General features: G+C 51.1%; 1 protein-coding gene across 8 annotated transcripts in view; it reads right to left on the reverse strand.

Annotated features, from left to right (window-relative positions):
• Nucleotides 1–446: 446 nt before the first annotated feature.
• LOC139418550 (spectrin beta chain, non-erythrocytic 1-like) overlaps nt 447–20,062 on the reverse strand; it is a 99,943-nt gene continuing 80,327 nt past the window's right edge. For 3 of the 8 annotated variants that reach the window (XM_071168102.1, XM_071168103.1, XM_071168106.1), the window contains 32 exons: nt 18,213–18,325; nt 17,951–18,138; nt 17,693–17,810; nt 17,236–17,394; nt 16,505–16,807; nt 15,658–15,811; nt 15,063–15,457; nt 14,682–14,945; nt 14,218–14,429; nt 13,754–13,891; nt 13,179–13,398; nt 12,474–13,010; nt 12,092–12,385; nt 11,783–11,929; nt 11,405–11,668; nt 11,032–11,262; nt 10,845–10,934; nt 10,471–10,761; nt 10,209–10,339; nt 9,852–10,056; nt 6,691–7,065; nt 6,128–6,372; nt 5,878–6,016; nt 4,920–5,004; nt 4,600–4,796; nt 4,347–4,462; nt 4,182–4,257; nt 3,695–3,784; nt 2,663–2,838; nt 2,185–2,379; nt 2,031–2,073; nt 447–1,939 (listed from right to left, as the gene is read on the reverse strand). In XM_071168102.1, coding sequence (XP_071024203.1) covers nt 1,721–1,939; nt 2,031–2,073; nt 2,185–2,379; nt 2,663–2,838; nt 3,695–3,784; nt 4,182–4,257; nt 4,347–4,462; nt 4,600–4,796; nt 4,920–5,004; nt 5,878–6,016; nt 6,128–6,372; nt 6,691–7,065; nt 9,852–10,056; nt 10,209–10,339; nt 10,471–10,761; nt 10,845–10,934; nt 11,032–11,262; nt 11,405–11,668; nt 11,783–11,929; nt 12,092–12,385; nt 12,474–13,010; nt 13,179–13,398; nt 13,754–13,891; nt 14,218–14,429; nt 14,682–14,945; nt 15,063–15,457; nt 15,658–15,811; nt 16,505–16,807; nt 17,236–17,394; nt 17,693–17,810; nt 17,951–18,138; nt 18,213–18,325 — 6,410 coding nt within the window. In that variant the 3' untranslated portion in view covers nt 447–1,720. The remainder of the gene's footprint in view (nt 1,940–2,030; nt 2,074–2,184; nt 2,380–2,662; nt 2,839–3,694; nt 3,785–4,181; nt 4,258–4,346; nt 4,463–4,599; nt 4,797–4,919; nt 5,005–5,877; nt 6,017–6,127; nt 6,373–6,690; nt 7,066–9,851; nt 10,057–10,208; nt 10,340–10,470; nt 10,762–10,844; nt 10,935–11,031; nt 11,263–11,404; nt 11,669–11,782; nt 11,930–12,091; nt 12,386–12,473; nt 13,011–13,178; nt 13,399–13,753; nt 13,892–14,217; nt 14,430–14,681; nt 14,946–15,062; nt 15,458–15,657; nt 15,812–16,504; nt 16,808–17,235; nt 17,395–17,692; nt 17,811–17,950; nt 18,139–18,212; nt 18,326–20,062) is intronic. The other 5 variants (XM_071168108.1, XM_071168110.1, XM_071168107.1 and 2 more) reach the window with 3 other exon arrangements.

Genomic DNA, 20,062 nt, shown 5'->3' on the forward strand with positions numbered 1-20,062 from the left:
CCATGCGCCCTGTGGTACCTGGGTACAGAATCCATAGACATATGCCGCGTCAACGCCAAGGGGCACATTCTGAGATTTGTTCCGTGAGCGAAAGCGCTCCCTTTGTGATTAAGCGCTATTCAAGGAACGACTGGGCTAATAAAGGGTTCTTAAATCTGTGGGCTGCAGTAAGGCTCAGTACTCCTCCTCCCTCGTCCAGCACACTACCTTCTGATTCTCTACTCTCATCATCCCCCCTCAGCACCCCGACCCTAACCCACCTGTAATGACCCCCCCCCCAACCTACTAGACCACCCCATGCCACATTGATGTGCTTTTGCTTACAATCCTCTCTAGTGTTGGGCACTGGCAGTGTTAAACAGTGTTAACGTACCCCTCTGCCATCACATAGCAAAACAACAGACAAAGGAGGAGGTGGTGAGGGAAGAGTGAAACGGAAGTCTGAAAATCATCTAGGAGGAACGTTTAATTCATTCATTAGCACATTGTCATCTACATTTTAAGAATACTTCTAGAAAGCCATCTCAACAACTTCTTTAAGTGTGTGTTTATCTGTGTGTGTGTGTGTGTGTTAAGTCAGAAAAGCAGCATCCAACCGGACACGTCTGATGTAGAACAGAAACGTGCAGAACCCACAGCACCACAACTCACACTCACTAGAAAACTAAATCTCTCTGCTTCAAAAAGAAACAAGGAAACTCACAATCAAAGGAGAAATAATCCCATCGAAGAACAAAATCAAACAGGTACACTTTCCAAGTTAAAATAAAACCACTTTAAATATATCTATCATTCTGCACTGGTGAAAATCACTTAACTGCACACTGCTAAAATTTACTGAGCTTTCTTAAAAAAAAAAAAAAACCCACCTCAAACTGAAAACGATACAAACAGAAACAAGACCAACGTGGTCCCGTGAATTAAACCAATTTGTTGTTTCACAACATGACTCAATACATCCACTGACGTACTCTTTAAATAACTTCTCCCCCCCCCTCAAGCTTGCAACAGCAAAAAGATAAATATTAATTATAATAACAGCAATAATTATTGGTAACGTTAATTACGCCAACGTCCCAAAAATGATGTGGTCCTTCCCAAGGAGGGGGAGAGAGAGATTGGGAGAGGGGACGTGAGGGGACAGCACTCTCTACCGTGGTCCATGGGTTCTCTTTTAGTGGTAAAACAGCATTAGAGCAGATTAGCCATCTAAAAACTGGTCGAGGAAGAACTCATTTTAAACAGAATCCAATGTGGGTGAATGGAAGAGAATGGACTCTTACAGGCCTCATAGCCTCTTGGCTCTGCCAATGCTAACCACCCCTGCCTCTCATCTCCCCACAAACACCTTGGTTCTCCCCCAGCGATGAGGTCAAAGAGTTCTTATTAGTGACTGATCAACAAACACAGCTTCTTGTCTGAAAATGCCATTGAAGCAAAAAGACAAGGGCTTACATTGGTAGGATGAATCTAATGTGAGAAATGGAAAGGAAAAGAGCGATATGAGAGGGAAAGAGAAGACAAATGGAGAGGGAGGGAGGGAGAAGAGAGGGAGGAAGAGCAAGCTCTGTGTGTGCCACATAGTTGTTGACAAACTCCTTAGGACCAAGGCTGAGAGCGATGTGTTTATGCCACAAGACTGTTTTCCTTTCTGCCCGTTTCAGTTTGGTGGAATTTCGACAAATATCATTTTCCTTGATGTTGTTATTCTCCAGACATTTTATTTCTTCTTGCCAAAGAAGCTGAACCTCTTTTCGCGGTCCTTCTCCTTGCCCTCCTTGTTGCGCATGGTGACCCCTGCAGCCTCTGCTGAGCTAGGGGAGATGGGGGGCATAGTCATGGCTCGGCTCAGGGCCCTGGGGCCTCCGGGGGAGCGGTCTCCTGACCCCCCTGCTGGGATGCAGCTATGAATGGAGTGGATCCACGAGGCCATCTCCGGCTGGGACAGACAAACGCAGGGTTAGTCCTCAGTAGGGGGAAAACACCAGAGGAGCATCAGAATCTTGTTTGGGTTCAAATGTGACACTCACCTCATCTTTAGCTTGGAACAGGAACTCCTTACCATCCCCTAGCCTGCACAAGAGAAACACCGGGTCAGTATAGATGCACATCACAATTTATCACAATTTAATTGAGTTTACAAGACTATTCTCTTTTCAAACCGTCACGTTCCCGCTCTCTCACCGTAGTTTGAAGACGTGTTTCCTCTTCTTGTAGTCGTGCGCCACCTCACACACAGCCTCTCCCAGGCTGATGGGGACTTCTCCGTGGTAGGGGATCCCGCTGGAGGCGCTCTTCTGGTCCTTGTAGAAGCCAAGGCTGCCCTTACGCAGAACGCAGTAGACATTCTGCCAGGACCTATGGGAAGAGAGAGAGAAGCTGTTGGCGGAAGGCATGCAGGCATGCGCCTGAAAAGGTTAGGGACATCGAAGAGTTCATGGCGACACACAAAAGGCTATTTTCTTCATCAAAAGAATAGACACTCCAAAATCCTACATCTAACTTCTTATGCTGGTGTTGTTTTTGCTTGTATTAATCCCATCCTTCAACAGACGGAGTCTATATAACCTAGGGCTCTCCATTTACCCTTCATGGCACTCCCAACGCTCACTCCAAGACGCCCCTCCATGCCCCCTGCCCAACTCCCGTCGCGGTATCTCACCTGCTAGCTGCCCTCTTGGCGTGGGTCTCCATCTCCTGCTTGCGGTAGAGCAGGCCTTCCATGGCGTCTGTGCCAGCGTTATCTCCCTTGCTGGGCAGCGTGGCAGACGGGTCCAGGCGTGAAGACGCCAGCCCGCTGTCCCTCCCCGGACCATTCACAGAGTCGGACTCAGAACCCTGTCATCCAAGACACACGGCAGTCAGGACACATGGCCACAACGATTCCTAGAAGCCATGCGGCGTAATACCAGTCATTGACTGTCTGTCGGAACTTGACAAAACGAGACAACAGCTGAATGTCCATATCCACACATGCACTAGATGGTAGCTTTGAAAAGGATGGACAAAAAAACACATACAGGACTACACAGACACACGTTAACAGACGACAGACACATGGTGAACAGCTCCAACCAAGCAGGAGGAGGGTCAACCCTCATCTGAATGTCACTCACAGCCTTACTGGAACATGGCAAACGCAGCAGAAAGCATTGTCATACTGTTGCTAAGATACACTTGGCTTTTTATAGAGGGGGTGTGGCATTGTTATCTTTGTTTCCTGGCAAACCATCAAACTCAATTTGAAAGGAAATCAACATTTCCTCTCTTTAAAAAAAATAACTTTCCCTACTAACACCCCATTCAAAACAACCCCACCAAGCTAGGCACAGCCCACCCAGGGACCTGCCAGCTAGGGACAACCCTCATCACCTCATACTAACAATAGCTTGGAACTGAAACTACCCTCATGTGCTGGTCATTTTGAAGATGGGTACAAATGGAACAGCACCCAAGAAAGGCTTAAGAGCCTCTGATGCTTCTGGTGACACCAAATGATATCATGAATCTGTGTGAGGCATGATTGGCTCAACAGCTGCGGGGACTGTAGATCTTCAAAATCAAATAAGGCAATGGCACAGTGACAGAGGACGATGGCGCCCTCTAGTAGGTCATGCTGAGGTACTGCGGGAGCTGAGCGCAGGCGGTGATGGGGGGGATGGGATGAGGAAGCTAGGCTAGGATAGGTACTCACGCGCAGCGGATGCTTTGGCTTAGACACGGGTTTAGAGACAGGTTCACACTTCTCTTTCTTTTCCACTGACACTGATGATACTGATAACGACTGCAGGTAAAGACGCAACAAGTCATTGTTAAGAAGTCCTTGTGCTAGGAGATAGCATGCTACCCTGTGCTAACGCGTTTGAAACAGCCTGACACACGCACGACAAAGGGACACAATCACATCAGAAATGGGGAAACGGACTCGCGTCGAACATATACAGGCTTGGTTACAGTTATGTCAAAGACGTCTCTCACACTTAGAACATTTAAAACCTTTCATTCAAATCTCCTCAAACATATGAACAGGACAACACGAAGAGGAAAAAGACAAAAACATGAAAAAAACTATATACTGCGGTGAAAATCAAACTATTTCAGTCAGTAGTTTAATTTGAGTGCATGAAACAGGAGGTTAGAAGCTTTGATTAGATACAGTGTGTCTCAATGTCCTCTCTCACCTGGGAGGTGTCCTGGTAGCTGTGGACTCCATTGACTGATACTGACTGGTTGAGTGTGGTCTGGTCCAGGCTGGTCCTGGGTTACACAGAAGGGGAAAGGAGCATGAGAACGAGGGGAGGGGGGCATCAAATGTCTCTGATTACTAGGAGTTCCTCCAGTCTTACCTGGCATCATGTGTTTCGGCCTCAGACGGGGCCACCTCTTCTGTCGGGGGTGGTGTGGGGGTTCGCCTCGCCCTCTCCTCCTCCTCCCTCCTCCTCTGGATCTCCTGCTCCTCCAGCTGAAATGGAAGCCCAGGTTAGTGGCTGTTCAGAGGAGACGTTACCCTACCTTCCTAACAACGGCAAGTACATGCATTCTCCCAACTCCTGCTAACCCACCGTCTTCCCATTTGCAAACCACCCCCGTCCTCCTCACCGTGGTGAGTTTCTCCAGCAGGGTGAAGCGTTCCTCCCAGCCGGCGGCCAGCTTCTCGAAGGCCTCGTGGCGTTTGATCAGGCTCTCCACCTCGTCCACGTTAGAGCCCAGCTCGGCCCCCCGCACCAGGGGCTCCTGGCCTGCCAGCCACGTCTCTGCCACGCATGCATCCCGGCCAAACTGCAGCACCTCCAGAACTGAGACAGAAACCAGAAAATAATGAGCATCCATGAAAAGATCACGAGCAAAACGTGTTAAAACAGACCAACGCAAAATGAATTCATTAATTCAATTGAAAAAACACCCCGAAGTCCACATACCTATCAGGAGGTGGTCCATCTTGTCCTGCCACTTGTTGCTGATCTCATCCCTCTTACCCTGGAGCTGGTCCAGTTTCTCCAGGATCTATGGGAAAGCCAACAGGTATGTCAGTAACATTACATGAACAAGCAGCAAGCCGCACTACACACACCAGGTCCCTGGTCAGTGTGGGGCCAGAACAACCGCTCCCTCAACGTCAGTAAGACTAACAACTTTAAAATGGTCTGCGCGCAGTTGTGAAGAAACCTCAGGAGGTTGAACAGGTTTGGCATGGGCCCTCAAATCCTCAAAAAAGGTTCTACAGCGGTACCAGAGAGCATCTTGACTGGCTGCATCACTGCTTGGTGTGGCAATATCACCGCCCTCAATCGCATGGTGCCACAGAGGGTGGTGCGGCCAGTCCAGTACGTCAGTACGCTCCCTGCCATCCAGGACCTCTATATCAGGGCGGTGTGAAAGGAAGGCCCGGAAAAAGACTCCAACCACCCAAGCCATAGACCGTTCTCTCGGCTTCCGCCCGGAAAGCGGTACCCCTTTTTGCCCTAACTCGTTTTACTCCTCACATACACTGCTGCTACGGTTTATTATCTATCCTGTTGCCTAGTCATCACTTTACCCCTCCCTATATGTACACATCTACCCCAATTACCACGTACCCCTGCACATCCACTCGGTACTGGTACCATGAGTATATAGCCATGTTATCATTACTTAGTGTGTATTTATTCCTCGTGTTATTATTTTCCTATACTTTTCTTTCTGCATCATTGGGAACGGTCCGGTCCGCAAGTGGGCATTTCACCATTAGCCTACACCTGTTGTTTACGTAGCATGTGACTAAATAAATGTGATTTGATTTGCATAAACACACCTTTTACATTTGCTTTTGTCCTAATCCCGTGACTAAATCCAAATGTGGGTGTCCAGTATGTGACGTAACGGTGACATGGCCCTTACCTCATCAGCTGCATAGTGGTTGTTGTTGATGAGAGAGTGTCCCATCTCATTGCAGGTGGTGAAGCTGTCTGCCCGGGTCTCGATCTCAGACTTGATGTCCTGATGGTTGGCTATGACCAACCCTGCAGAGGACACGTCCCTGACAGAGAGAGAGGATGGGGGACGGACGGACGACAGAAATTCAGCGTAAAACCTTAATTAAAAACATCGAGAACAACGATGACAGAACAGAGGTAAGGTCAGGTCTCACCTGGGGCTGTCGTGGGCGTCGATCTGCAGGTTGACCCCGTCCATCCACAACATGAGGTCACGCACCATGTTGACGAAGCGGAACTTCTCCACGGTGTCCAGCAGGAGGTGACGGCGAGCCTGGCCGGCCCCCAGCAGACCCTCCCAGGCCTCAGTGACAGAGCGCTCGCTCCGGTGGATCTCCTCGGCCTTCTCCCCGGCGTAGGCCTTCTGCAGCCGCGCCGCGTCGTCCTGCACCTGGTTCACCTGGGGTTGGAGGAGGCAGCCGGCTCAGAAGGGATCCTGAAAACCATTAACCTGCCCCCTCATGTGCTCTGACACATTTCTGATAGCCCCCAGTACGAGTCTGAAAAGCAGCCCTCACAATGCATTAAATCTAATATTCTACTGTGGGATGGTGTGTAAAAGTGTGTGTAATTACATTATTTCTCCCATTAGTGTTCCTGTAAGTATCCCTGTACACTGGTGGTATGGTGCAGAGTTCATCCAATTGAATTCAATATCTTTATTGTCCCGAAGGGAAATTCATTGTGCAGCCAAGAGTTTAAAAGAGCAGCAGCCTACCTGTCCGCTGAGGGCCTGGATGTCGTGCTCGTAGGCGGTGTGCTGTCGGTGGAGGTGCTGGACGGTGTTGAGGTCACGGCCCAGGTCAGAGGGCAGCGCCTCCTTCTTCTCCCGGACTCTCCCCAGCGCCTCGCGGGCGTCCTGGTGGAAGCGGTGCAGCTCGTAGGAGGCGGACAGCATCTGGGTGCGCGTGTCGATCAGCTCCAGCAGGTCGGCCCACGCCTCGTTCAGCCCGTCCTTCCACTCTGCCACGCTGGCGTTCTCAGGGTGACCCGACTCGATGAGGTCATCGGCCAGCCCATTAACGCCGTCCACGCGCTCCTGGCCGATGGTGCTGGTGTCCCGAGCAAACTCCCGGAACTTGTCCCGCAGCATCTGAGAGGAGAAGAGGTTTAAATATGGATAACAATCCCAGGTTATCGCCATACTTCTTAAAAGGTAGCTGACAGAAAAAGAAAAAAAAAGAGTTGTCGGTGAGCAATTAGTGCCTGTGTGTTGTGTTGCTAAGCGCGTGTGTGTGTGTTGTGTTGCTAAGCGCGCGTGTGTGTGTTGTGTTGCTAAGCGCGCGTGTGTGTGTTGTGTTGCTAAGCGCGTGTGTGTGTGTTGTGTTGCTAAGCGCGTGTGTGTGTGTTGTGTTGCTAAGCGCGTGTGTGTGTGTTGTGTTGCTAAGCGCGCGTGTGTGTGTTGTGTTGCTAAGCGCGCGTGTGTGTGTTGTGTTGCTAAGCGCGTGTGTGTTGTGTTGCTAAGCGCGTGTGTGTGTGTTGTGTTGCTAAGCGCGTGTGTGTGTGTTGTGTTGCTAAGCGCGCGTGTGTGTGTTGTGTTGCTAAGCGCGCGTGTGTGTGTTGTGTTGCTAAGCGCGTGTGTGTGTGTTGTGTTGCTAAGCGCGCGTGTGTGTGTTGTGTTGCTAAGCGCGCGTGTGTGTGTGTTGTGTTGCTAAGCGCGCGTGTGTGTTGTGTTGCTAAGCGCGCGTGTGTGTTGTGTTGCTAAGCGCGTGTGTGTGTGTTGTGTTGCTAAGCGCGTGTGTGTGTGTTGTGTTGCTAAGCGCGTGTGTGTGTGTTGTGTTGCTAAGCGCGCGTGTGTGTGTTGTGTTGCTAAGCGCGCGTGTGTGTGTTGTGTTGCTAAGCGCGTGTGTGTGTGTTGTGTTGCTAAGCGCGCGTGTGTGTGTTGTGTTGCTAAGCGCGTGTGTGTGTGTTGTGTTGCTAAGCGCGCGTGTGTGTGTTGTGTTGCTAAGCGCGCGTGTGTGTGTTGTGTTGCTAAGCGCGTGTGTGTGTGTTGTGTTGCTAAGCGCGTGTGTGTGTGTTGTGTTGCTAAGCGCGTGTGTGTGTGTTGTGTTGCTAAGCGCGCGTGTGTGTGTTGTGTTGCTAAGCGCGCGTGTGTTGTGTTGCTAAGCGCGTGTGCGTGTTGTGTTGCTAAGCGCGTGTGCGTGTTGTGTTGCTAAGCGCGTGTTGTGTTACTAAGCGCGTGTTGTGTTACTAAGCGCGTGTGCGTGTTGTGTTACTAAGCGTGTGTGCGTGTTGTGTTACTAAGCGTGTGTGCGTGTTGTGTTACTAAGCGTGTGTGTGTGTTGTGTTGCTAAGCGTGTGTGCGTGTTGTGTTGCTAAGCGTGTGTGCGTGTTGTGTTACTAAGCGTGTGTGCGTGTTGTGTTACTAAGCGTGTGTGCGTGTTGTGTTACTAAGCGTGTGTGCGTGTTGTGTTGCTAAGCGTGTGTGTGTGTTGTGTTGCTAAGCGCGCGTGTGTGTGTTGTGTTGCTAAGCGCGTGTGTGTGTGTTGTGTTGCTAAGCGCGTGTGTGTGTGTTGTGTTGCTAAGCGCGCGTGTGTGTGTTGTGTTGCTAAGCGCGCGTGTGTGTGTTGTGTTGCTAAGCGCGCGTGTGTGTGTTGTGTTGCTAAGCGCGTGTGTGTTGTGTTGCTAAGCGCGTGTGTGTGTGTTGTGTTGCTAAGCGCGTGTGTGTGTGTTGTGTTGCTAAGCGCGCGTGTGTGTGTTGTGTTGCTAAGCGCGCGTGTGTGTGTTGTGTTGCTAAGCGCGTGTGTGTGTGTTGTGTTGCTAAGCGCGCGTGTGTGTGTGTTGTGTTGCTAAGCGCGCGTGTGTGTGTGTTGTGTTGCTAAGCGCGCGTGTGTGTTGTGTTGCTAAGCGCGCGTGTGTGTGTTGTGTTGCTAAGCGTGTGTGTGTGTGTTGTGTTGCTAAGCGCGTGTGTGTGTGTTGTGTTGCTAAGCGCGCGTGTGTGTGTTGTGTTGCTAAGCGCGCGTGTGTGTGTTGTGTTGCTAAGCGCGTGTGTGTGTGTGTTGTGTTGCTAAGCGCGCGTGTGTGTGTTGTGTTGCTAAGCGCGCGTGTGTGTGTTGTGTTGCTAAGCGCGCGTGTGTGTGTTGTGTTGCTAAGCGCGCGTGTGTGTGTTGTGTTGCTAAGCGCGTGTGTGTGTGTTGTGTTGCTAAGCGCGTGTGTGTGTGTTGTGTTGCTAAGCGCGTGTGTGTGTGTTGTGTTGCTAAGCGCGCGTGTGTGTGTTGTGTTGCTAAGCGCGCGTGTGTTGTGTTGCTAAGCGCGTGTGCGTGTTGTGTTGCTAAGCGCGTGTGCGTGTTGTGTTGCTAAGCGCGTGTGCGTGTTGTGTTGCTAAGCGCGTGTTGTGTTACTAAGCGCGTGTGCGTGTTGTGTTACTAAGCGTGTGTGCGTGTTGTGTTACTAAGCGTGTGTGCGTGTTGTGTTACTAAGCGTGTGTGTGTGTTGTGTTGCTAAGCGTGTGTGCGTGTTGTGTTGCTAAGCGTGTGTGCGTGTTGTGTTACTAAGCGTGTGTGCGTGTTGTGTTACTAAGCGTGTGTGCGTGTTGTGTTACTAAGCGTGTGTGCGTGTTGTGTTACTAAGCGTGTGTGCGTGTTGTGTTGCTAAGCGTGTGTGTGTGTTGTGTTGCTAAGCGTGTGTGTGTGTTGTGTTGCTAAGCGTGTGTGTGTGTTGTGTTACTAAGCGTGTGTGTGTGTTGTGTTACTAAGCGTGTGTGCGTGTTGTGTTACTAAGCGTGTGTGCGTGTTGTGTTACTAAGCGTGTGTGCGTGTTGTGTTACTATGCGTGTGTGTGTGTTGTGTTACTAAGCGTGTGTGTGTGTTGTGTTACTAAGCGTGTGTGTGTGTTAGTACGTAGTTGAACGTATGAGGAAGTGAAAGGAAAGCCACTCACGGTGACATGTTCGTAGTCCTGTCCCAGCTCATGGGATCCGGCCACCACCTCCCTCTCAGCGATCCACTGCTCCAGGTCGTCCACCTCTCTCTTCAGCTGGGTCAGCCTCAGCCTCTCCTGCAGACGCCCACGACGCTCCTCAGCCAGGTCCTTCAGCCCTGCGTACAGCTTGTCTACCTGGGCTTGCCGTAGGTTGATACGCTCGCTAACAGCAGGGAATATATATATATGTGAGTGAGTGAGTCAGGCCAGTTGTAATGACTGAGACATTGTGGCTGTAATTAAATCCTATTGTGAAGTGGCATTACTTAGCTTTTAACTGCCCCCCCCCCCCCCGTTAACCCCGGTGCCCTTCACCTCTCTGGGTGTTCGCTGGTCATCATGGTGCGGCTGCTGTTGGCCAGCTGGTGGATGGGCTGAGCGTAGTCCTCCAAGGTCTGTTCTAACGTCTGGTGCTTCTTCACCATCACCAGAGCGCTCTGCTCATCCTGGGTCACACACACACACACGGTACAGAGATGGAGTTCGCACCATTAAGCCAGGGACACAGCACTAGAGAGCGCACAATAGACGCCATTAGGACAGACGGAGCTTAACTTCCGCCTGCCTCTCCTCTCACCTTGGCCTTCTCCTCTGACATCATGTGTAGCTCCTGCTCTCCCATCCAGGCCTCAGCCTCGGCAGCGTCGGTGTAGAACTGCTGGGCGCGGTTAGCCTCCACCAGCCGGGCGTGGCGCTCGTCCGTCTCAGCGATGAGCTGGGCCCAGGAGTCCCGGAGCTCCGCCAGACGGCCCTCCAGAGCAGACCGCCTCTCCCCGTCCATCTCCTCCTGCCCTGGGGACATCCCCCTGCGGTGGGTCTGGATGTCATCAATACGGGGCTGGTGGCCCTGGATCTCCTTCTGCAAAGTCTGGAAAACAAAACAGTGTTGCTGTGTTTTTTCCCCTCCTACTGTCCAGACTCTTCCCTAAAATTCCTCTCTCGTCTGTGTACCTGGTTCTTCTTGATGAGCAGCTGCACACTGGACAGGTCCTTCCCATGGTCGGTGGATGTGGCCAGGGGCATCCTCTCCTTCACCCATAGCTAATTGACCGACAGACAGGAGGAAGTGCATTAAAAAAGACGACGATGATGATTCTGTACAACATCTCTGTATTTCGAGTCAGGTGGTCCCACTCACAATCTCATCCTCCAGGTCTCTGTTGAACTGGTGGGCCTCCTTGGAAGCCAGCAGTTGCTGCCGCCTCTGGTTGAGGGGGTCCTGGAGCTGGGAGAAGCTGTCAGTGACACGTCTCTGCTGGCCGTCCACCTCCACCACGGCCCCACCAGCATCTTCCTGGGACAGCGCCAGCGCCTGGGACTGCAGCGACTGCACCTCCTTCTCACGCACCTCCATCTGGTGCTCCAGCATCTACACACACACACACACACACACACACACACACAGATGTTTGTTATTACTCTTTCATTTCGATACGGACACTTCTCCACGCAAATGGTCACAAAGGAGTACGACAACTGAGAACGGGCTTCGATGGTGTAATGTCACCCACCTGGTGCTTCTTGAGCAGGATGTTGACGGAGGTCAGGTCCTTGCCGAAGTCGTCGCTCTGAAGCTGCCCTGACAGGTTCTTCAGCCACACGTCCAGAGCAGAGCAGCTCTGGGTGAAGAGCTCTGCCCTGTTGGCATCAAAGAGGCACTGAGCCTTGGTGCGTGTAGTGTTCTCTAGCTCTTCCCATTGGCTCTGCAGGCCCTCCAGAGTTTGCTGGACTACAGGCTGTAGCTCCGGTTTCTCTGTCACCAGGGCCTGGCCCTCCTAACAGGGGCATGGGGGAAAGGGGTCAGAAAAAGCATAAATACTGGCACCCACATCTTTCACACTGCTTTTCCCACTTATTATTTTCATCGTATAATAGTTTTATGATCATACCTTATCGATCTTATCCAGCCAGTCTTTGTTGGAGGCCAGCTCAGCCATGAAGGCCTGGTGTTTCTGCCACTTGCTGTGGAGGTTCCTGGCCTCGTCGTACGACATGTCCTGAGCTGTCAGCATCTTCTCATTGATCCACAGAGTCAGCTGCAGAGAGAAAGAGAGAGGAGAATGATATTACTCAATGCACGTGCCTCAGGAAAATTCCTTTGACTGCGGTTTTATTAAAAAAAATTTACTACAAGACAAACAGTGTCAATAAAATGTATCACACCACCGTTATTATTGTAACAGTTTTGCGATTCGTACCTCCTGTCCGTCCTGCAGGAAGTGCTGAAGTTCGCGGTTGTCCTTCAGTTTAGACAGGAGTTCATTTGCAGCTTCCCTATTCTTCTGATGTCTCTCCTGGATGGAGTCGGCCTTCTCCTGGATCTTGTCAGAGTTGGCGTTAAGGTCATTGACCAGGCGGCGTCCGGCCTCCACCACGCCCGTGATCTTCTCCTCACTGGCCTCCATGGTGGTCAGGAAGTCCTCGTGCTTCTTGATGGCCTCCTCTGCCCCCTGCAGGCTGGAGGGCATCTCAGTGTGGGACAGCACATACTCCTACAGAAGGAGAGAGAACTATTAGTAACATCATCGAGATAGACAATAGACGTGTTTGATTCTTCTCCACTGGTGTCCTGGTCCTCACCTGGCTGTTGAGGAAGCCCTCAGCCTGCTTGACTTCCCTCAGGAAGCTCTGGAAGTCGAAGGCTTGGGCCAGAAGGCTGTGGCGGTTCTCCCACATCCGGCGCAGCTCGTGCCAGCCGGTGTCCAGCGCCTGCAGCCTCTGGGCCAGGAACATGTACTGGGCGTCCGTCTGGCCCTGGGTCACCTCGTCACCCACCGCCCGCATCTTCTCATAGTCCTCCTTGTAGTTGTCCACCTCGTTCTTGATGCTCTCGTGCTGGGAGAGCAGGCGCTCAGCCTCTGGCAGCGAGGTGGGGATGTCCTCGGACGCCACGGCGGTCTGCGTGCGGGACAGCCAGGACTGGAAGTCATCCAGGTCCCGGAGGAAGCCCTGCAGCTTGCTGGCCTCGCCCAGAGACTCCTCGCGCCGCTTCATGGTGGCGTTGAGCTCCTGCCACACCTCCTGGATCTCCCCCAGGTGGGCATGGATCTCCTCTGCCTGGTCCGGGTGCTCCTCAGCCAGCGTCTCTGCCTCCTCCTTCAGGTCGTCCAACTTACCCTGAAAAGATATGGAAAATAAACAAATGGTGTCACCAACATCATATGGTATAAAATGATACAAAAGGATTGACGTGAACCAGTTAATGACTCAACCGATCGCTATTAAACATGATCTGATGCAGTGGTTTAACTGTCTACCTCCATAACCTTTGACCCGTCACCGTACCTGAATGGCCTCCAGGTCTCTCTCCATGCCGGTGAGTTTGCGCTGCAGGGCCATGACACCAGCCAGGTCGTTGCCCAGGCTCTCGGTGGACTCGATCACCTTGGTCTTCTCTCTCATCCAGCTCTGGATCTCGTTACACTCCAGGTGGTAGTTCTGGATGTTGAGGGCCGACTCCAGGGCCTGTTTCCTCTGGTCCGCCAGACGCTGGAACTCCTTCCACCTGGGGACCAGAGCAAGGGGAAGTCTCAATCACCTGTTTCCAGTGCTCACTTTATACAGTGTATTGGCTATGCATCAGAGGGTATATGTGTTTTTCATGTGAGTGTATCAGACTTGGGTTCAAATACCATTTCAAAGATCTTGGATGTAAGTATTCAGATATATTTTATTTGAAAAGAAAAGCAGTTGAATACAGTCAAAAACAGTTCCATGCATTTAACCCAGGTATTTTAAAATACTCTCAAATACAGTTTGGTAGACTATTTGGTTCTCACAAATAACCATTCAAATAAAAGTAGTTGTTTTGGGCTGTGTTATTTGCATGTCTGAGAGGCATCACGTTGAGAACTACTCACCTGTTGTTGAGCTGGTCTTGTGTCTGGTGGATCTGCTCTTTGCTGAGGTTGTCTGATCCCAGCAGCTGTTGAGCCACCTGGTTGACATCAGAGATACGAGTCCCCAGGTTGTTCATCTCAGGCTCCAGGGTCTCGAACCTGCAGCCCACACACAGGGATGTACATTCAACACTCAGTCTCATGTTCCCATTGCTTTGCCTCAACAATGGAGATTAGAAGGGAAATATTATCATAGGAAGAGCTTCTATCCCCCAAACGTTGCTCTGCCATTCCACACAAAAAAAAGACCCGATTTTACATCTGTACTGTAAAAAGGAGCAGTTTGATATCCACTCAACGAAGCACAATGATCAGCGTACACAGATCAATACCAAATCATTATAAAGGCTATTCAAATCACAGCCTAAAGACCACCTCTTCCTTCTTATCCCATCGTTGGAACACTCCTCCCTTCCCCAGCTCACCTCTGCTGCACCACCTCCAGGTCTTCCAGTTTGGTGGGGATCTGCATGCCGTCCAGCCACTGTTCCTTCTCCCCCACCCACAGCTGGCAGGCGCCCGCCTCGCTGTACATGCGGTAGAGGGCCAGCGCCCCCTCCAGGGCCTGACGCCGCGATGCAGACAGGGCCTCCAGCTCGTGGTAACGCTGCTCTATGGCAGGCAGACGGCCCTCTACCTACACACAGCCAGACGGCAACAACCACTCAGTCAGAGGACGCCCCTCCGAGCAGAGTCAATAACAAGTCAAGGAACACAAAATGGGAGCGATAAATAAAATATGTCTCACTTAAAATGGGAGACATGGAGAGTCTTTCTGTAATGTGTATGGGCCAGTGTTTGTGTGTCAGAGAGAGAGAGAGAGGGAGAAACAGCACGGTGCACTAGCCTAGTGAGCGTGGGTTGATATGCTGTTCCAGGGGTAACTGACCTGAGGGGAGTTTGCATGGACCGGGGGCAGGGTGAGGGCCTGCTCGTGCAGGGAGTCGATAAGGGTGCGGTGGCTCTGGATCTCCTCCTCCACCTCTCTCTGCTTGCGGGCCAAGGTCTGGGTGGAGAACTCGTCGTGGCCCACCTCCTGGCTGGACACCTGGCGCAGCGTCTCCAGGATCCAGGCCTCCATGTCGTTGGCGTCCGTCTGGAACTGGTGCAGGGCCACTGCCTCCTTCAGCTGCTGCTCCCTCAGCTGGGACGTCTGGGGACGGAGGGGGAGAGAAGGAATCAGTATATAAACAAGAGGAACCCCTTCTGAAATCGATCAATTAATTTTCTCTCTCCAGACCGGTCGACCTCCTTTCCCCTGCCTGCTCACCTCCTCCAGGTGTGCCCACTGAGCGCGGACGTCCCTGATCCTCTCAGTGCACTCTGGGGCTCCAATGTGTCCCTCCTCCACCAGGGTCTGTCCCGCGGCGATGCTGTTGCCCAGAGGGCCGTAGCGGGCTGCCATCTCGTCCCTGAAGGCCTCGTGCTTGCTGAGGAGGTGCAGGGCGGAGGTGAGGTCGCGGCCACAGTCTCCTCCAGCCAGGATCTGCTCCTGCTCTCTGATCCAGGCCGCCTCCTCTCCCAGCTCCCACAGGAACTGCCAGAGGCGCCGTGAATCATCGAGGCGCACCCTCCGCTCCCCGGCCAGCTGGCCCAGCTCCTCATAGGCCCGGCCCAGCAGAGACACCTTCTCTCCCACCAGCGCCGGCTCACACGGTTTGTAGACTGAGAGAGATAAGGAGAATTAGCTAAATGGTTATCGGCGAAGAGGCATCCAAATAAATTCAGAAATTCCATCCTCCGCATAAGTTAAAAAAAAAGCTGCACAGTGCAGTCGTTGAACGCCATCGTTACCATAATCACACGTATACAGTAACTGACTGTCAAGTGTATATTAGTGAGGGGGTGCAGATCTGTAGTCTCACCCTGTTGGTCCGAGGTGAAGCGCTGAGCGGCTCCCTGGACCCCACGGACCCCCTCTGCCTGGGCTGAGATGTCTGCCTCCACCAGGTTGTGAGTCTGCAGCAGGTCCTCCACATCATGCAGGTGCTTCCCACTGTCCTGGGACTGCAGACGACCCTGAGAGAGCACAGAGCAGGAAGAGGTTAGAAACACACTCACTCACTAAGTCTGGATTGCCTGTAGTTAATAAATGTCGCTAATGAGATGTGAACGGCAGGGGGCATGAGTAAAAGACATAGCTGCAGCAGTCACTAAGAGATATAGATTAAGTCACAGCGTCAATATTGTAAATGAGGGGCCAGCTTTTGTGCTGACTGATAAGTGAGACTTTATCTTTAGAAAACAGAGCGCTCACTTGGTTTTGATGAGGTGAGGCTCTCTGAATCTCAATACCATCTCTCTGAGGCGCAATGACCAAGTCTATGGGTAACGCCAGTTAGCCTTGGCTCGCGATACTACCTCTAACTTCCTTCATACCAGACACAGAGACATAGAAATTGTATCCGCGAGTTTGTCTGACTCTGGGGAAGTAGATAAAGGGCTTCATTGCCCAAATTCCGAAGTATCCCCTTTAAGGTAGGCAGGGGAAAGGGAAGAGCTAAGAACACACTGTCAGACTGTCCCAGTCAGGACCACCTCAGTCGACCTCTGTAACCCATCACACCCAGGAGTAGCCGCCATTTTTGAAAGGAGTCATTTGAGTTTGGACTGGCATGCAGGGTTGATAGTGTGAGATGTACAGCATGACCATGACCAAGTGTGCATTTTCTACACTGGGAGAATATCGGGTGTGTTGATATGTTCCAGTACCTTCATCTCTCCCATCCAGTCCATGATGGATCTCATCTCCTGCAGCAGTCTCTGCAGGTCACGGTGTGCGTTGAGTCTCTCCCTGCGAGCGGCTAACAGCTCCTTCAGATACTCCCACAGCCGCAGCACGTTGTCCCTCCTCGCCAGCACACGGCGCACGTCGTGGTAATTCTCCGCCTCCAGCTCCCTGGCCACCGCCTCCACGGCCGCCACGCGCTCCCCGTACGCCCCGATGTCCGTCTCGATGGCCTCGTGTTTACGAGTTGCGGCGTCCACCGCTCCCAGGTCCACGCCAAAGTTGTCCTGAGGGACAAGAGGACAGTTTGAGGTGAGAAGAGGTGGTCAGCGTGTGCATTGGTCATGAAATGATCTGTGATCAACAAGGTCAGTGTGTTCAAATGCATACAACTGTAGCCTGTTGAATAACCTTATGACAGTAGCAATTATGATAAAGCTACTGAACAAGCGTATATAATCCCTCCCTCCCCCCTGCCTCACTGAGATAATTACAGTGGCTTGTCTGCAGGACAGCAGGACGTCTGTCCACTCCATCAAAATAAAGTCATCACAACCATCACCTCCGATTACAGTTAACTCTGGGCTGTGGACAACTGAAAGACAGACAATATAACCGCCATCCTTCCTCACCTGCCTTCCCAGTTTGAACACATTGCCAGTTCAAGGTCAGGGGAGTGAATGTGTGTGTGTGTGTGTGTGTGTGTGTGCATTACCTGAGAGACGAGCCGCTGGTTCTCGCTCAGCCAGGTCTCCCTCATGGCGGCCTTGCGGTCGAAACGAGCGGCGAGCATCTCCAGCTTCTCCTGGCGAATCAGCTCGTTCCTCAGCGCCAGCTCCCGCTCGTGCTCCGCCTTCTCTAGGCGCTCCCACGCCTGCAGAGCCAATCAGAACACAGCAAGTCGGGGGTGTCTCTTAAACCAGGGGTGTTATTCATGATCCTAGACGGCTGTAGGGTCAACTGGTGTTTATTAAACGTTCTACTCTAGTCATGCATTTAAACAGGGAGTAACTGCACCTTGTTACAAGGCATCAGTGTCACCGGAGGGGTGTATTCATTAGGAACCAAACAGAACCCCAAACGGAAGCAAATGGAACAAACGGGGAGGGGCCTAAAAATGTGTTCTGTTGAAACGTCTTGCCATTGGGTGGACAACAGAGTGACAGTGATACCTTGTTGATGTCAGAGATGAGCTTGCCCTCTCTGGGCATGTACACCTTCTGGTTGTTGGCTCTCATCTTGCTCTGAATGGTGAACAGCAGCACCTCCAGGTTGCCTTTCTCTGTGAACCTGAGGAACACCAACACAGCCAGGTCAGACACCTAACCTACCATGGAATACGTGCAGTTATGATTCCAACCTGCTGAGATTTATGTTCTAATCTAGAACATCATCCCAGTTCTTAAATTCCCGGTGTATCCCCGTCTTACTTAGGGGGTTTCTCCACGGTGCGGTAGGTGTTGAAGGCTTGCAGCTGGTTCTGCACGGCGCTCAGGGAGTTGGCCAGCTGCCGGTCGTTCAGGGTCAGAATGGTCTGCTCGATCCACTGCAGCAGCTCTGACGCCAGGCTCTCATAGTTCCCAACCAGCTGGTCAGCCTCAATGGCATAGTCCAGCACCTGGGAGGGAGAGAAGGGGTAAGATGGGCCCCAAGAACAGTAACAAGCCCACACACACAGCCGTTGTACCCCACCTTTCCAACCCTCTTGCCCTCCACAGCCAGGGCCTTCATCTTGGAGAAGTAGTGGTAGTAGGTGGCCACGTAGGTGATAATGGACTTCTCATCCGGCTGGTCAACGTTGACATCTGGAAAGAGAGACATGCACTACTTCAGCACTGAAGTTCATTTACACTTGATCCTTTCACTGTGCTCCACATTTCCTCTCCACACACTTCTGCATGCACAGACACAGACTACAGACAGACAGAGACAGAGACAGACTACAGATACACAGACAGACACACACAGATACAGACAGACACACACAGACTACAGACACACAGACACACACAGACTACAGACACACAGATACACAGACAGACACACACAGACAGACAGACACACAGACAGACAGACAGATACACACACACAGACAGACAGAGACAGATACACACACACAGACAGACACATACACAGACGCACACAGACGCACACAGACAGACAGACAGACAGACAGACACAGACAGACAGACAGGACACACGCACAGACACACGCACAGACACACGCACAGACACACGCACAGACACACGCATACACAGACGCATACACAGACGCACACAGATACACAGACAGACACATACACATACAGACAGAGACAGAGACACATACACATAGAGACAGACACATACAGACAGAGAGACACATACAGACAGAGACACATGCACAGACACACGCATAGACACACGCACAGACAAGACACATACACAGACACACACAGAGACAGAGACACACGCACAGACAGACACATACACAGAGACACAGACACACGCACAGACAGACACATACACAGAGACACAGACAGACACAGACACACGACACACACAGACAGACACGCCCACACTAGAGGTCAACCGATTAATTGGAATGGCCGATTAATTAGGGCCGATTTCAAGTTCACAACAATCGGAAATCGGTATTTGTGGGTGCAATTTTTTTTTTACACCTTTATTTAATCATTATTTAACTAGGCAAATCTTGCAACCTTACAGTTAACTTGTCCAACGCTCTAACCACCTGCCTCACGAGGAGCCTGCCTGTTATGTGAATGCAGTAAGCAAAGGTAAGTTGCTAGCTAGCATTAAACTTATCTTATAAAATCAATCAATCAATGACTGTCGTTGCTCCAATGTGTACTTAACAATAAAAATCAATGCCTTTCTTAAAATCAATACACAAGTATATATTTTTAAACCTGCCTATTTAGCTAAAATAAATCCAGGTTAGCAGGCAATATTAACCAGATGAAATTGTGTCACTTGTCTTGCGTTCATTGCACGCAGAGTCAGGGTATATGAAACAGTTTGGGCCTGGCTCTTTGCGAACTAATTTGCCAGAATTTTACGTAATTACGACATAACATTAAAGGTTGTGCAATGTAACAGCAATATTTAGACTTAGGGATGCCACCCGTTAGATACAATACGGAACGGAATAAACCTTTTGTTTTCGAGGTGATAGTTTCCGGATTTGACCTAAGGCTCGTATTTCTGTGTGTTTATTATAGTCAAGTCTATGACTTGATATTTGATAGAGCAGTCTGACTGAGGGGTAGTAGGGAGCAGCAGGCTCGTGATAGTCAAAGGTATATGGTTTAGAGAGAAATAGTCGACGTGTTATAATTTCTGTAATAACCTGCGGCTGAACTTGAAAGGGGTTCCTTGGTTATTTTACCGTTCATGTCTTCCATAGAGAATGTCTTGATCTACTTCAAATAAGGTCTGTGTTTAGTGCTTAAACCGCCTCTGTTCATGTCTTCCATAGAGAATGTATTGATCTACTTCAAATAAGGTCTGTGTTTCGTGCAGGTTAGGGTTCAGGCTTA

Source organism: Oncorhynchus clarkii, chromosome 10 (genome assembly GCF_045791955.1).
Source record: "Oncorhynchus clarkii lewisi isolate Uvic-CL-2024 chromosome 10, UVic_Ocla_1.0, whole genome shotgun sequence".
Lineage (NCBI taxonomy): Eukaryota > Metazoa > Chordata > Actinopteri > Salmoniformes > Salmonidae > Oncorhynchus > Oncorhynchus clarkii.